The 17,581-nt window shown below is 37.4% G+C and overlaps 1 protein-coding gene and 1 non-coding gene across 2 annotated transcripts; one reads left to right on the top strand and one right to left on the bottom strand.

Annotated features, from left to right (window-relative positions):
- Positions 1-263: 263 nt before the first annotated feature.
- LOC143856580 (high mobility group B protein 15-like) lies at positions 264-11,852 on the bottom strand. The gene is made up of 6 exons (XM_077366844.1): positions 11,544-11,852; positions 6,056-6,134; positions 3,865-4,027; positions 3,653-3,757; positions 1,326-1,705; positions 264-569 (listed from the first exon to the last, which is right to left on the bottom strand). Exons 1-6 carry the CDS (start codon positions 11,687-11,689, stop codon positions 477-479), a joined length of 966 nt encoding a protein of 321 aa, XP_077222959.1. The 5' UTR covers positions 11,690-11,852; the 3' UTR covers positions 264-476.
- Positions 11,853-17,202: 5,350 nt separating this feature from the next.
- TRNAW-CCA (transfer RNA tryptophan (anticodon CCA)) lies at positions 17,203-17,274 on the top strand. The gene has a single exon. It is a non-coding gene; the product is annotated as a tRNA-Trp (tRNA).
- Positions 17,275-17,581: the final 307 nt, after the last annotated feature.

Here is a 17,581-nt window from a genome sequence, read left to right on the forward strand (position 1 = left end):
TCTTTTTGTCCCTATCCACATTGAAAAAGAGCACCAATTTATGCTTGCCGTATTTTGTCATCTTAGGATAGGCTATCTCCATTTATCTTATCCTAGGATAGCCTAACTATCCTCCATTTATCTTATCCTAGGATAGCCTAACTATCCTAGGCTATCTCCATTTATCTCCATTTATCTTATCTTAGGATAGGCTATCTCCATTTATCTTATCCTGTGTTAGTACACCATTGTTGTAACTTGTAAGTCCAATGGAAGCCAAGAGCAGAGTGAGCCAATAGCGAAAGAGTGAGCGTTGTAATTACCATGCTTTTGCTGAAGGATACCCACATCATCAAAGAAATTCAACAAAGTTCAACAGAAACCTGGCTCTTAATTCTCTCGTTTGCAGCCTGTATTCAGGGATAAGTCTGTATGAGGTTTTCTGTACAGAGATATAAAACAAGTAGAAAGAACATCCCCAAAAACGCGGAAGGAAGCTAATGAGGTTTGGAAGCCGGCGACGATTTTCTGTATTCCAACATCTCGCTCCGGTACCTCTCTTTGTCTTTCACCCCTTTCTGCTGATAAACCTGCACGGTAAATATTGAAAATATATATATAAATATTGGCAACGGGATTTTCAACCAATCCGCATTCTGCTGACAATTTTGAAACAGATTGTAATTAAATCTGTTTCTTAAGTAATTAATTTTTACATAATCTTTAACAACTTTCATGTTCATGGTTCAAAGACTCCACCTAGCATGGCCTCAAACAAGCACCCAGATCTGGCTTATGTCGTACTATTGAGAACATTGTAACAGAAACCTTGAATTTATAAGCGCGTCAGTCTACAATCACTTCTAGGATCTTATACACAAACAGTCAAAGAGAGAACCTTCTTCTTTCCTATTGTGATTTCATGGCAAGTTCAGAACAAATTCAATCAAATGCTTTAAAAAAATTACATGTTTTGACTAACAAGCCAGTTGATAATCATCACCATCTGCCTGTTATAAAAAAGCAAGCATTTTTAATATGAGGAATACTAGACTGAAGGGAGCCCTTGCAAAAATGAGATGAAAGGGTTCCCCCATTGGCTGCACGTCGCTCTAAAATGTAAAAGTCAACGAGTGTTAAATGCACTTTGGTGATGATTAATATCAAACAGACTCTAATCAAATAATTTCAAGCAATCAGTTGTTTTTTACTAATCTTTATTACTATTTTCATGTTCACTCCATATATTTGATTAATCTTTAGCTAAAACAATGAAAGAAAAAATCCAAATGCTTCTAATAACAAATACGGCAGTCACAAATTAGACAGGTTATCCAATATCATACCTCCCTTTCAGCCTCAGTGAGATTGCTCCATAGATGGCCAATCTTCTTGCTGATAGTATTCTCCTCCCCACAATGCAAAGGCTTCAGCCTAGCATAATGCTCGGAAAAGAAGAAATTGTAACCGCTCCTGTTCGATTTCGGGCGAAAGGGATCCTTCAATGACCGGCGGGATCTTTTCCGACTGCGGCTACGAGCTACAACTGGAGCTACAACTGGAGTAGAAATCCGAGCCACTGGTGGCACTGGTATTTCGACAGGAATGTGATAAAGGACGCCTTTCAGCATATCTGAACCAAAATTCACGGTCACTAGATACCCATGGTCAAATTTTCCATCAATGATTCCAGTGACCAAACAGCCCACCGGTGAAGGGTGATTCACTGTAGTCAGAAGCAAAATCAGACCTTAATAAATACCCCAAATGCACTAATCTAAGCATTCCTAAACCGAAGAATTAAAAATGACAAGTTCTTCATTACCTAGAATAGAATAACTGCTTAGAATAGCGAAGCAGATTATATTTTCCAATAAATGCAAAATGATATGGATATGAGCACAGGTAGTTCTGAGATATGCAAAATGAAATGCAAAACAGATTATACTGGTGCTTTTGTCACACACACAGACACATATATAGAGAGAGTGAGCAAGAAAGAACGAAAAGGAAAGAGAACCAATGACTATAAAAATTGAGGGACATTTTGTTCATCTACGTAACGTACAAACAAGGAACTTTGGTAAAAGCACAGGTAGTTCATCAGTCATGACTTAAATAGCACAAGTTTGAACTTTTCTCGATATTAAACAGCTAGGTCATGTAAGAGAATTTGGCACAGGGTTAGCCATTTCTAACGAATCAAGTAGCTTGGTTTTGAAAAACATAATGTGGCTGCTGAATTATTGCTCATCCTTTTGATATAATTCTGAAAAGGAGTAAGTGCAAAGCATATAGCATCAATCCCAAAGACATGGAGCCCAAAATATAAAGGTGAGGAAGTAAACTTTTCCAGTAAACCAGAGAGTCCACTAGAATTTTAGCATGATTTTAAACTTCCATGGGAGACCGAAGTCCAGAGTTTGGTTCGTTGCAGTTCACCCAAATAACTAGAAAAACCCTTATGTATAAAAAATATTGATGTCATTCTATCAATCAGATGAGTAAGTTGAAAAGTATAAGAAATAGCACAATCATAAACTTTCAAAACATGCGAAGTATCTATGTTTAGAATGAACCTTACTATTCCAGACATTAGTGACAACGCATGTCACTACGTGTTTGATCTTGTCAAACCATTATGAATGGTTTGTTGCCTTGCTTGTGTAATAGCTTTTAGGTGTGTAATTGTGCTTATTCTAGCGTTTCCTGAAGTCTCATCTTTCATAAAGTTCCATGAGTTTGACAAGATTTCCATGGACTTCCATAGTCTCATCTTTCCGTATGATGGAAGTCCATACCGAAACTGACATTCAAATCCTTGAGTAAATAGCTTCCCCAAAGGAGTGAGGGATAGGAACTTTGAGTATTGCTTCAATGAAATCTAATATTTTCACAAAAGGCTCACCCATCCTTGACGGAATATCCATACCTCTAGGATCAAGGGAGTCCCTTCAATAAGGCAACAGCTGTGGAAAATCACAAAGTGTTAAGAGTTTGAAGTTTTGGGCCATTTACTTCTGAAAGTTGTGTCAAGGGAGTTTCCAAGGGAAAAAAGAGTCCATTGCTTGTTCTAATGAAGCAAACCAAAGAGCAGTTTGATAATCCCCACAGCTTGATCTTGCTCATCCTGTGGAAAAATTGGTGGTAACTAAAAACTTTTCTTTCTGGATTTCTTTCCTTTTTTTCCATGCTTATTTTCTAGTTGAAAATATGAACAACCAGCTTACGAAAAAATAAATAGCCACAAACTGACTGGGGAAAACAAATGATTGACATGTGTGAAGAAGGTAAACGTATGTCAAGGAATATAAGCAAGAAGATCATCCAAAATAAATAAACAAATAGATGCACATCCATATAATCCTGTTATGTCATAATTATCAAGAGCATCTGAGCTCTTTATCCCTCGTGATAGGAGGAAACACCTTAAAGGTGCACATCTCAAAGGATAACCTTGTGGTTTATGACTTTTGGCATCCTTGAAAGGCTCTAAGCCGTGGCCATGAACAATTGTTTCTTTTTTCTTGTACAGTTTCTTTTATAAATTGTATCCGTGACCTTCTTGGTCGCTTCTTTCTTTTCATTCATTTATAAAATCCTACCATTTCGAGAAAAAAAATCTAAAGCATGCTTCCGGAAAAGGGAAAAAAAAAAAAACTTAGTTACTGACCTGTTAATTTATTTTCAGTAGCGTCGTTGTCTCGAATTGGTGGTGCTGCTACTTGAACTTGTGCTGCTGCTGACGCATTTATAGCGTTTTCAGGAGGCAAAGAAGCTATAAATTTAGAAAGGAGGAGGAGGTTAACATGCATTCTGCAAGCATGAGACTAAAAGAAGTACTTGAACTGCGGATATATAAGCCCACAGAGCTTTACAACTCACCGGTCATCAAAACTGGCCGACCTTGAGATCGAAGGAAATAAACTTGCTCATAGTGATTGAGTAAGGAAAGGTAATACTTTCGCAAAACAAAGGATGCATTGGTAATTGTACTTGGGAAATTGAAAACAGCAATTACTTCCCTCCATTTCCGATCTCTAATAACCTGTGGTTTGACAAAAGGAAAAGTGATACAAACAACTAAAACCCTTTTTTTTGAAAGATAGCTGAATATATTAATTAAGGAAACCAATAGAGATGTTCAAGTACAAGGATAGCCAAAAGGCTAGAAACATCAGGGAAAAAAATAAAAAGAAAAACACAAATCAAGGAAGAAGCTCATCAAAAAGGGCAAGGGCATCCCTAGATAACCCCTCCCGAGCAAGCCTATCTGCAATATCATTCGATGATCTCCGGACATGCCGAAATACAAGAGAAGAAGATCCAACTCGGTCCGAGATCTCAACAAAGAATCTAGAAAATCACCACGGATGTGATGATGTTCCCTTCAACCACCGGATAGCATTTAGGGAATCCCCTTCGATCACAACTTTCTCAAGTAACTCCTGCGACCCGACAACAACATTATGCCTTGATGAGCCGCCCGAACTTCTGCCTCCGACGCATCCGCAACTCCAATTGGACCTGCAAAGGCCCAGATAACCGCCCCCATATAATCATGAGGAACACCCCAAATCCCTGATGGACCAGGGTTGCCAAGACTAGAACCGTCCAAATTTAACTAGAGAAAACCCGTAGGCGGTGGTTCCCATCTGGGAAAAACTTTGTCTCCTCTCATTGCCATAACAAATCTCCTTCCATCCGTGCCATAGGTCGTATGAATGTATGATGATATAAATCTAAAATGGGGGAGGGTTTTCATCCAAGAAATACTTAGAGAACCTATTCTAATAGTCAGGAAGTAGTGACTTTTTGCGGTTCCCTCAAATATTCTAGAGTTCCTCTCTTCCAACAAAACCCACACCATTGCTAGGAAGGACATGTTCCAAAGGATCTTGCCTTTTCTTCGCCATGGCACCAATGGCCAACATTGGAATAGGAGTGGAGGAGGCTATAAGAACCAACGGCCAACATTTGAACCAACAAACAACTTAAACCTTAATCATCAGAAGCATCAAGGAGAAGTGGAGGAGGCAATAAGAAGTACAAAATTATTTTTAGTCGAAAGTCATCCCCTCACCCTCACCCCACCATGCACCCCCACCCACCTAAAAAACCAACACTTTGACAAAGTAGAGAATACCCTAATTTGGACCCCAAGTGTCTAGAAGTGACAAGATTCTAAACGAATAGATTGTCAACATGTTACCACCTTGTCGTCAGTAGCTAGAAAACCACACCTCCTTTTGTCCATTTTATTTAAACAACAACGGTGAATTGTACCAGAAATTAAGTGAAAGAAAAAAAAAGAGTTCTTTTTTTATGAAAATTCGGAAAAAAAAAAGGAGTTCATTTAAATCAAATTGTATAGCTGTAGCAGAAAAACATGACACAAAGACTGATAAATATATTCCTCAAACTTCTGATGGCTTATATAGAATATTAGACACCCAATTTTAAGGCATGTTGTTGGAGGATCTCAGAACACCCAGTTAATCAAATGAAAACAGTGTGTTTTAGCAACTTTTGCAACTACCATTCTTTGACTTTCTTGAAAATACTCACTGTTAATAAATTTCGGGTGGTATTTGTAATATAGCAATCGTGTTTTTCACAATAAATTTCTGTTATTTGTTAAAAGGAAAGAAAGAGAAAGATGTGCCCTGTTTCCTTGGAATCCACAGTCATTTGTCATCCAACTAATAATTGTGCTCTATAGCTTCATATATTAATTAAAACTTAAAATTAAGAGGGAGCATTTTTTTTAATGATAGAATAAGGGCGGGTTCGGCAAGGCTTCCTGTTCTATACAGAAAATCCAGCCGGAAATGGATTAATGAGAATCTCGGAAGCAACTCCGAGTCACCCCAATGAATCCCCTTAAGTAGTCGGAAAAAAAAGATAGAAAGGAAGGAAATGGACTTTGCGGGTCAGGGTTGCCAAATAGGATTTTCGTGATTGTCATTATACGCCCGTCAAAAAGTGGAAGAAGGCCTTTCATAAGCCTTGCCAAAAATGCCCTAAGTTTCCATGTTATGAATCTTAAGATGCAGAACAAGATAAACAATCATACCTTTTCAAGGCCACCACGAGATGTGACCTCCACAAAAAGACGATGCAGATCTAGCGCCTTTCCTCCGATAGTAGGTATCCTATAAAGAAAGCATAAAAGAAAATTTTAAAAAAATGCATTGTGTAGAGTCGAGAACTCGAAAGTGTTCCAAAAAGGGATCAAAATAAAGAGAAGCCAATATAGAAGCATATCTCCAAAGAGTTTAAGTGCTACTGCTATAAGAAAGAAAACATATAATTTCCAACAGAATAAAAGATTTATCTAGCTTGGATGGTTTAAATGTGAAAATTTTCTAAACAAGAGGTAAAAGAGAAATAAATTAGCTAGAGACAATAAGAGCTTCCAGATACAAACCATAATTAACACGATACTAATTTAAGGGAAGTGATATATTCACACCAAGGTTACCTTGAACACGGTTCGTTTCCGTACGCGGAATGGGTACGGGGTACACGATGGTATCTCGGTACGCGGTACGATGAGGATAGGCTAAGTCGGTTCGCTATTTCGGCTCACGGGTCAATTTGGAGCGCAAATCTAGGTCGCTATGGTACTCTATATATATATAACTTCATATATTTTAACAAGAATATCATTTTATAGTCCATACTACAAACATTTAATTAACAAAACCAAAAGCCTCGTGTATGCCATTCATATAAATTCAAAAATGAAAATTTCAGTTCCATTCCAATCCATAATATATAAAATTTGAAGATCTCCAAATATCACTAAATTAAGTACCAACATATATTCCATTCTCAATCTTAAATGAAAGCAAACAGAAAATAACTACTCAGTTCTGAAATAAAAACATGAACAAACTAATAAACTATTGTGCAGCTCTATTTTCCTAGTCCACCGAAGTGTTCCCTCTCTCTATGCATCTCTCACTGTCCTGCGCGTCGCCCGGGTTGCCAGTTTTTGTGATCTGGGTCGCAAACGAACCACGTTTCGGGTCGGCAAACCTTGATCGCGGGTCGGAGGCTGGAAGGGCGACCCCGGTAACATTGATTCGCACCCCCTGTAGGATAATTCGCACCCCTTTAACGGTGACTTGACGTCAAAAAGCGCCACATATCCTCCTTTAAAGGGTGCGAGTCATCCAACAAGGGGTGTGAATTTATCATCGCCCTAATTTAAATGTCAACGTGTTTTTTCCCTGGCATATTATACGGCGCATAATTGAAAAGGTACGGAATAAAATTCTTGTGAGATTTTTAAAAAGGGATATAATCAAGGTGTTAAAATTCGGTTTCGATAAGAAGGAAAATGAAAATGTTCGAATTTCAATTAGAAATTTCAGAATCCTATAAAATCATAAAAACATAATGATAGAATTTTAATATGAAACTTCAAGAAATGCTAGAATAAGCACACATACACACTTAGAAACCATCACATAAGCAAGATAACCATCCATAATGGTTTAATAGCATCGAACACCTAGTGGGATGCGTTGTTGCACATATATGATAATTCACATAAGTACATGTCATGTTTCACATGTAATTCATATAAATATTTATACATAACACATACACCACATTTCACATGCAATTCATATAAATATAATTATGTAACACACACCGATATATTATACCACTGATGCACTTAAAATTCTACTTTCGATACACATTTCCGTTTCAGATAGGGATAAAAACGGAAACATTTCAACCGTTTCATGTCAGTTTCGGTGGAAATTTAAACCATGCCTTGTTAGTAGCCCTAAGATAGATGACACCAAAACTGTCAAAACTTAGCTTTACTCGAGGCTGTTACGGAAGAGTGGCCTATATCCTGTATGGCTGTATTCCTAAATCGACTTCTCGGGAGCCTCTCTGGGCGAGCAAACCAAAAGATTGGAAATAATTGATTGAAAAACATTTAATTGAAATGAGCAGAGTAATTGGTCTTTCATTTGTTGACATGGAATAAGCCAGGACATATTTCCTTTCTGTAGAGCTTAGGGACTATCCACTCCCTCAATTTTTAAGATGGCTAAGAGTAGTTAGTTCTCACGGATGGATGGAGAGTTAGCGAGACTTGAGTTTAACGTTAACTGTGGGGGAGGTTCTAGAATAAAACTGGTGGTGCCCAACCAAAAAGATTTAGTATCCCAGAGACAGAAGAAATCATTAAGCCTGGTACATGAGGAAAATGATTATGCGGAATGTTGAAGGAGGTGTTATCCAAGTATAAACCACCAAAAATATTTATTGTTCAATAAACTAAGATTGAAGTTTTTTCAAATGCTATCATTCAGGATATTGGACGCTCATCTTCCTTTCGGTTCTCCGCACTAGACTTTAGGGGTAATGCCAACGATGTTGTAGTGGTTTGGAATGAAACAACATTGACTAGTGGAGGAAGTGGTTGGATCTTTCTCAATTTCCTTTAAATTGAGAAGAGTTGAAAACAACTCAGCGTGACTTCTCAGGGTTTTATGGTCCATGTGAATCCTCCCTAAGGCCTTCTGTGTGGAGTGAATTAAATTCCATGACAGATGGGATAATCTAGGTGCGTAGAGGAGATTTGGGAGCTTGAGAATTGGTAGACAAATGATATCCTTCTCGGATTTTGTGAGCATGAATTTGTCACCCAATCTCCTTCTGACAGGTGCCCGATATACTTAGCAAAAGCGGAATAAATTGAATTATCATCTGTCCACAGCTGAGAACAGCATTCCCAAGAATCATACAGATTGCCCTTTCAAAACTGATGTCCAACCTTAGACCTCCTCTTCCCGACCCTAAGTTGAGACACCCTCCCCCAGCCCTTCCCCGCCCCACCCCGCAATTCGAACTAGCTTGGCTGGAGGACCACTCCATGATCAAAACCTCTCAAGCCATGGCGTTATGAAGCAAGGGGAGCCAGGCCGACTGACGTTCCACTTGGGCATATAGTTAGGCTCGTCAAGTCCAAACTGAAAATTTGGTCTAAGGAGGTATTTGGTGGAATCGACCAAAGAAAGGCCTCTATCCTTAGTAATCTTGATAGAGTTGAGCACCTGAATGATGAGAGATTGCTCTCACTTGAGGAGCTATCAAACAAAATCCGCTTGTGGGAAAAATAAAATCGTACCATCTTACAAGAAACGTTAATGTGGAGACAGAGGCTAAGATCCAAATGGCTAAAAGAGAAAGACAAGATCACCGCCTACTTTCATAGTATAGCGGGTATAACATCCCCCAAAACAAACGTGATCAACTATACCAGAACTTAGGTCCCAAAATGTATAAAAACCAAGAAATTCAACAAAAACAATAAGCATTATAAAAAAGGAACACATCGGTGAAGAGAAAGAACCAAAAAATACCACCTTGCAAATGCAATAATCTCCGCAAAGGCAACCCATGTTTTAAAAGGCAAATACAGGAATCTGCAAATGTATGGTCATACATTTGCAGGATAATAACATTACGCAAAGAGACACAGGAAAACAAGGAACCCGCATCCAGAACCACCCTAAATAACACAAAAGCAGTGGAAAAAAAAATCCCCAGAAAAACTCTTCTATTATTGTAAAATAAAGAAATTCCACTAATCTTAGTTAATTTCATTAAACACAATGAGTGCTTTTATAAAGTACTTAAAGTGATAAACATGAGAGGAGAGTTAAGGCCGTGGATGTGAAATGGCTTGGGTGCCAATGAGAGGACTAAGCGCTTGGATTTGCAGCAGTGGGATTTATGGTGGCCCAGCAGACTGCCCATCTAGCCGTCCGCCAGAAAACAAAGTTTCCTCAGAGGCATTGATACAATGTAAAATAAAGAAATTCCACTAATCTTGGTTAATTTCATTAAACACAATGAGTGCTTTTATTAAGCACTTAGGAGCAAGGTTCTCAAAATAGGAATCGAATCGTAAATCGTAACAAGGATCGAATCATAAATTGTCACGAACCCGAATCGGTTCGCAACGTGATTGATCTTCTTGGAGGTAAGATCAACTTCTTGACCCGCTACGAGGGAAGGATTGGTCCTCCTTGTGCAAAAACATAATTTATGAGATAAAATTATTCTTAATTAAGTCTCTTTCAATTACAATCAAGCAATATATAGAGGACTCTCTTGCTGCCAATAAAATGGGAAACAATCCTACCAAATAGGAAAGACTTTTCATGCCCTTGACCTTCTAAATAAGAGCACTCATAATTAATAGCAACAATCAATCCTAGCAGCAACCTACTAACTTTATTCTCCTAATTGATAGCAGCAATCTACTAACGTTATTCTCCTAATTATAACAACCAATCCACCAGCAACTTTCTAAACTTATCATGCCCAAAATGCCTTTCCCATCTTACACCTAAAGTGGCATCTTTCCATGCACGTAACATAAATCAGATTGTAAATCGTATGATTTTTTAAAAAAATTTATATACAAAAATGAGAAAAATACTAAAAAAATAAAAAATAAGAAAAAAATGATTAACTATCTTTTTTTCAATCAAAACTATTAAATTAAATATAAAATTCAATGATTAGTAATCTAAAATTGCGTCCGGTATTGGTAAAGGTAGGAAGGATAAGAGGAGGAGAAGAAGAAGAGAAAAAGAAGGGAGGAGTAGAAGAATAGAGTCAGGTTTTTTTTTACTTGCTTTTAGGTTATAAGTTGGGGCGGGGGGTTTATATATGATTTACTTCTAATTGTAACACAAAAAAATAAGCGAACATAAAGGAATCATAAAAAATTGTAAGAATTTCAAGATTCAAAATCGAATCGTATGAGTTTTACGAAAACAAATCTTCCTTCCGACTTGAATTGTTTAATCCTCGATTCAAACTATGAATCATATGCTTTTAACAGCATACTAATTGCCTAATCTAGCCTACCTGCTTAATCTTCCACAATCAATCCAATAATCAAATCTTGGAAGATATGATCGTATTCCAACAAAGGGTTTTGCTAACGAGTGCCCTGGTGTTTAGAGCAATCGTTAAGGCGCATTGGAAATGATATTTTACAATCATTTTACTCATGTTTTGATAAAAAATACACATGTTCTGAGACTTTTTTATCAAAACATGTGTAAAATGATATTTCCAATGCACCTTAACTAGTACCCTAAGGACACTTGTTAGCAAAACCCTTCTAACAATTATTGAGACAAAAAACCATAAACCCTACATCCAAGAAGAAACCCTTAAATAGGATGAAGCAAGCAAAACCTGAAACCTCATATTAAAGAATACCCAACAACCCAAAAGGAACCCACTTTCCTAATAATGAAATATAGAAATCTTGAAAAGAAAAACAAGCATTTTCCTGATGGAAATACTATCCAAAGAAACAACAAAGACCCAGGAGGAATACCACCCAAAGCTACCCTGAAGTTCTGAACTAGGAAAGAAGCTCTCTAAGAACCTTTTTCCCACCAAAAACAAAAAAAAAAAACCCAAAACAACATTTTGAGAGAAAATAGCCCGTGCATGACATTACTAATCAGCCCAGATCAAAGCATCTTAAAAAAAAACAGACTTACATAGACTTTGTTCCAATGGATTTGTGAAGATTCTCAAGGGTTTCATTGAAAATCTCGGGATTTGCAGAAACTTGCTCGTATGTAGCAAGTGGGGAAGGATATATACCGTTGTCTGAAGCTTTTTCTTTTTGAAGAAGGTCAGACATTTTACTAGAGAGGTAAAGGAGATGAGAGAAAGTAGGGAAATAAACAGGTGATTTTCCTAAATTTCTGTCTATTATATAAGAGATATAGATGGAGAGCTAAGGCCCAAAACAAAGATACTTTCCCTAAAGTGGTTCCAAGAGACATAAACAGAGGTAGGTTTTGGACAAGGGTAAAGGAAGAAGGTGATTTATATTCTCACATGCGGCGGGGGGGGTAAGGAAATGATATTCGAACCCCTTTTTTAGCGTTTTTGTGTTTGTCGTTTCTTTTAAAATGACCGCATAATAACTTCAGACAAACAGAAGGGGGTGAAAATGCTGGGAAATGGGGGCGGAAATATCATTTCCCGAGAGGAAGTTTGTACTATGACTATGAGACACTGGACTTTAGATTGGGGCCACACGTGCAAGGAAGCTTCATCTGAACCATTCAGACAATCATCAGACAATCTTAGCCATCGAGCTGGAAGACTTTGAAAGTGCGATGGTGCTTAACTCTACTTTTCTTTCACATTATTTTCAGTTCTTAACAATTGAGTTTAATTTGGATTCGCCTGTATAAGACACCGTCGATTGGATCCATCCACGTGAAATTAACCTATATGGACCGTTCATCTAATGGATGCCATTTTAGAGATTCACAACAGGTGATCCTAACCATCTAATGCATGGATTGTCAAGGTTGTCCACTTATTTCTAGCTAAGGCATCTCTAAAGTATGGCCATGGCTAGCAAAACACCCAGTGTTTTTTTTTGTTTTTTTTTTTAAATGCATTTTGTAGGCTCACCCTTTGTTTAAAACTAGGAAAAATGCACGTGTGTTGCACGTGCGACCCAAATATCAGTTCAAATAGTGCAAAATGAAGTGGCAATCTAATATTGGAGTTGATTAAAAGGAACAACTACCTAGGATCTATTCATATAATAGGGAAAACAGTATTACTTTACCTTTTTACCGAAATTTTCATCTGAAACCGAAACATCCACATTTCAAAGACGATCGAAACTTAAATTTAAAATCTTGCTCTTAAGCATGGTTTGAAATTTCGACCGAAATCCAAATCCGGTCAACCCGAAATGGTGCCTCGAAATTTTGTTCCGAAATTTAACCGAATTTTCAAAATTTCGATGGAAATTTCATTTCCCCCCGAAATCCCGTTCCGAAATTTAAGGAATATCCCAAAGAAATATGGATTTTATCCCTTATTTAATATTATCCTGAAATTTTAACTGAGTTAAAGTATCTTTTAAATTGATTTTTATGGATCTCGTGGATTTCGCCTGAAATCCGACTAAATCAATGAACGACTTTTTTTCTCGTATAGAATTTTGACCAAAATTTCGGGATAATATTAAATAATTATTAATATTATCCTAGCCCTCCAATCGATATAGGCTGATCCTAGCCCTCCAATCAATAGAGATTTCCATAATTATTAATATTATTTAATATTATCCTAGCCCTCCAATCGATATAGGTTGATCTTAGCCCTCCAATCGATAGAGATTTCCATAATTGTTGTTCCTCTTGAGGTGCCCAGAATCCATCAATATTTTGCAAGTGTCCTGCATGCGTAATATAAAAGTTGTTTCGTCATTGTCATATGTCTTTACCTCTTCTTGGTATTTTTTTTTCGTAATTGTCATAGACAAGTACCCTGTGTTGGTACTTTTCGTATGTAGATTACGATTTTACCCTAAAGAAAGTAGTTAATATCATAACTTATTATTAAAGAGAATAGGCATAATACAGCTGGGATATAGATGGAATTTTTGGTAAAGGGTGGAAGAACTTAACCCACGATTCCGCATTTATATATAGTAGTAACCTATTAAATGCATTTTATGTATTTTTCTTTTATTTGAATGTTTTTTTACGACATTATTTGAACCAATACTAATTAAGCTTAATTTTATCCCATTCAGATTCCCGTGTAAATAAAATAGAAAAAAAAACATAATTAAAAAATCAATAAAACTTTCATTATGATCTGTGTGGAATCAGGATACCTAAGGGTGTCAATTTTGGCTCGAGCTCGGCTCGAATCCTTAATGAGCCGAGCCGAGCAGGCTTGCCAGGCATTAAGGTTAACGAGCCGAGCCCGAGCTAGGCCATGCTTGGCTCGCCTCGGCTCGTTAAGGCTTGTTAAGGATTTATATATATATATATATATACACACACACACACACTAAAAGGGTTGTCTATGGAGTGAAAGAGGTTGGCAAAATATGTCACTTCTTTTTTGGAACCCCATTTGTTATTTGGACCACCCCCCGTGGTGTAAAAAGAGTAGTCAAATTACACTAGATAGGGCTGTCCAGGGAAGATGAGGGGTGTGAATATATCATTGCCCTTAATATAAGCCAAGCTCGATAAGGCTCGCGAGCCTGGTTGAGCCGAGCCGAGCTTTTGAGCTTAACGAGCTCAGCCGAGCTTGGCTCGGCTCGGCTCGGCTCGTTTACACCCCTAAGGATACCACATCTTTGTCCCAGAAACTAGTATTTTCCCCTTTAATTTTGCCCCCGTGCCTATTCCACCCTATTTCCATTCAAAATTTTGAAATACAAGGGCAGCCTGGTCATCGAATCTCCCACCATTGCGGGGTCTGGGGAGGGCTAGATGTACGTAGCCTTACCCCTTCTTTGCAGAGATGACTCATACCCATGACCTGTGGTCACAATGGAGCAACCTTACCGTTATGCCAAGGCTCGCCATTCAAATTTTTTACCTAAATGATGACAATGGGCAAAATCAGAATCTTATGCTGATTTGAGTTCGGTAATCCAAATACACCCATGTTGGGACCATAGTTAGCAAAACGTGATTCAGCAAAAAAAAGGACAGCAAAAATTCAAGTTTAATACGACATTGGTTAAAAAAAACGTAGTAAAAAAACAGAAACACAAGAAAATGCATTTGAAGTGAGAGTAAAATTGGAAATTTGGCCAAAAAAAAAAAACGTGTTTAAAATGTTTAAAGCGCACTTTAAACGTGTTTAAATCGTTTGCCTAAAAAAACCGGGTTTTATTCTTTGTAAAAGTTTTAAACAGAGTATTAAACAGTACACCATTAAAATGAGTTTTTTTTTAAAAAAAATGCTATTTAAAACGGAGTTTTGCTAACTATGGTTGGGACCTTATAATTGATCCTCACCCATGAGCAATTATAGGACCTTATAATTGCTCATCTACTACTCTCAACTAACATTATGTCACAATGGTGGGGATCGATCTATAAATATGCCAAGATCTTTTAAAAGAATTAACCCGGATATTAATGCAATGACCTCACCGTTGAAGCTTCTCTACTATATTTCCAATCAGAGAAGCAAAACCAACCACAAATCCACTCTACCACGAATACATAATCTTGAAGAATGTGAGACTGTTCGATAATCCAAACCATCATTTATCTGTTTAAATGATTGTAACTCTCTAATTTTGTGCTAAATTCTTGAAAAAGAACTCCTTGGAAAAAGATGTTTCCATAATACCTAACATTATCCATGTAGAATTAGAAGGAATCATACTCACATATATCCCTGAATAAATGATTAGAATGTAAAACAAAAACAAAAACACAAACAATGTCGACAAACAATTATCAGAGAATTCTGACAATAACGGGTAAAAATTACACGTCCAAGCTTGCAACTGTGCATGCATGCATGCATGCATGACCGTTGGATCACAAATCCCGATAAAATCAATCAGGGCCCGTTTGGATACCCCTTGGATTTGGATTTGGGGGTGAATTTGGACTTCCAAAATCCATGGATTTGAAATCAAGAATTTTAAAATTCACAAATTTATAAATAATGTCGTTTGGATGACCACGTATAGATTTGGATTTCAAATCTAAATTAATATTTTTTTCGTTTGGATGCTCTTTGGATTTGAATTTGAAATTTAACAAAACCAAAAAGTCCTAAAATACTTGATATCGGGGCATTTCAGCCATTTTCCATGATCCAAGGGTATTCTAGTCATTTTACCCTATATGGGGGTCTTTTGATCATTTTTTATGTCATAAGGGTGTTTTAGTCATTTTCCATGACTCAGGGTATTTGGTCATTTTTACCCCGTATAGGTGTATTCCGGTCATTTTGCATGACCCGGGGGTATTCTAGTCATTTTTTCTTATATGGCGTATTTTTATTATTTTTGTCTCATGAGGGTATTTTTAGTCATTTTATATGAGCCATAGGTCATTTTTACTTGATATAGGGGTATTTCGATAATTTTCCATGATCTTGGGGTATTTTAGTCATTTTACCCTATATGAACTTATTTTGATCATTTTTATGTCATAAGGGTATTTTAATCATTTTGCACAACTCGGGGGTATTTTGTCATTTTTACCTGGTATAGGGGTATTTCTAGTCATTTTACCTAATATGGTGTATTTTTATCTCGTGATGGCATATTTAGTCATTCTAGTCATTTTTTATGAGCCATGGGTCATTTTTACTTGATCTAGAGGTATTTAGTAATTTTTCATGATATTGGGCTATTCTAGTCATTTTATCCTGTATGAGGTTATTTTGATCATTTTTATGTCATAAGGGTATTTTAGTCATTTTGCATGACTCGGGGGTATTTTGTCATTTTTACCTAGTATAGGGGTATTTCGGTCATTTTGCCTTACGCGGGGGTTTTCCGGTCATTTTACCTAATACGATGTATAAATAACCTCTTGCTGAAAGGATTTATAAATCCAAAAAATTTCACTAACATGAGGAATTTGTAGATCTTGTGGATTTCACTCAAATCCAAATCCAGATGTTATAAAGGCTTGAATCCAAATTCACCTACAAATCCAAATCCAAATCCAAGGGATATCCAAACGGGCCCTCAAAGAACTTGGGATCGTATCCGTTGCTTGAGGCGGCTAAGATGTAGTATACGACAATGTGACCGATAGAGCCCCATGCAAGTACGTCCACAATGTTAAAACCAACAGCGAGTCACACCATTTTGCTCGGGCAAGCCCTGTTTAGCCACGTTTTCGCGTTGGAAGTTGAAGAAGAAGAACCTTCCGAGGAAGAGAGAGAGGCCAGTGCTCAAGCTGATTGCCAAAGGTGGGTTCAGTTCGGCTAGCTCTAGCACCTAATCTAGATATGGGTTTGTTATGTTTAGATGAAGAGTTGGGATGGGTCCGAGTGAGGGTGAATAGGGAGGAGTCCGTGGGCTTTAGGGGTCGGAGACCCTGGAAGGAATGGTGAGATGGGGTGAATTGGGAGTTTTTTTGGATGGTGGGTATAAAAGTTGGTGTCATGAACAGAGTGGAGGCCATGATTTTTGTTCTTGAGGTTTTAGAGATGAAGAGATGTGGAAGAAGAAATAATGAAGAAGTAGGAAGGAATTTTGAAAGGTGATTTGTGTGGATTTTATTGGTTGAACTCGGATAAGAGATCTTGGTGAAGAGCAATAGGATGAGTGATTAAGACTGCTCTTTTGTTATTTTAATTACAAAACAATATATATTTTATTACTCAGAAGATATCACAAAAGGATCCGTGGCGCAATGGTAGCGCGTCTGACTCCAGATCAGAAGGTTGCGTGTTCGATTCACGTCGGGTTCAGTTTTTTTATGTTTTTGCTTGGGTTTTTTCATTTTGGCCTTTCAGGTTTAATGTTCAAAAAGCGTTAAAAGTGGGGTGTATTATCCTACAGTGGGGCGAAAAAATCATCTCCCAATGTTTATTGACTACCTAAGTTGTCTAATAGGTGAAATCCCATTTCAGAATTTCACTTCGATGGACGGTGTTGATTGCTAGCCGCTGGGCAGATCAACGACTCCAAGTGTGCGGGCATTGCACGTTCAGTTAACAGGACTGGTGGTAATTTACTCATTATTTTCCAGCTTTTCTAAATTTTTTTGGCTTTTCT

Source organism: Tasmannia lanceolata, unplaced genomic scaffold (genome assembly GCF_043159265.1).
Source record: "Tasmannia lanceolata isolate RefF3 unplaced genomic scaffold, GAP_Taslan_0.1 ptg000023l, whole genome shotgun sequence".
Classification (NCBI taxonomy): Eukaryota; Viridiplantae; Streptophyta; class Magnoliopsida; order Canellales; family Winteraceae; genus Tasmannia; species Tasmannia lanceolata.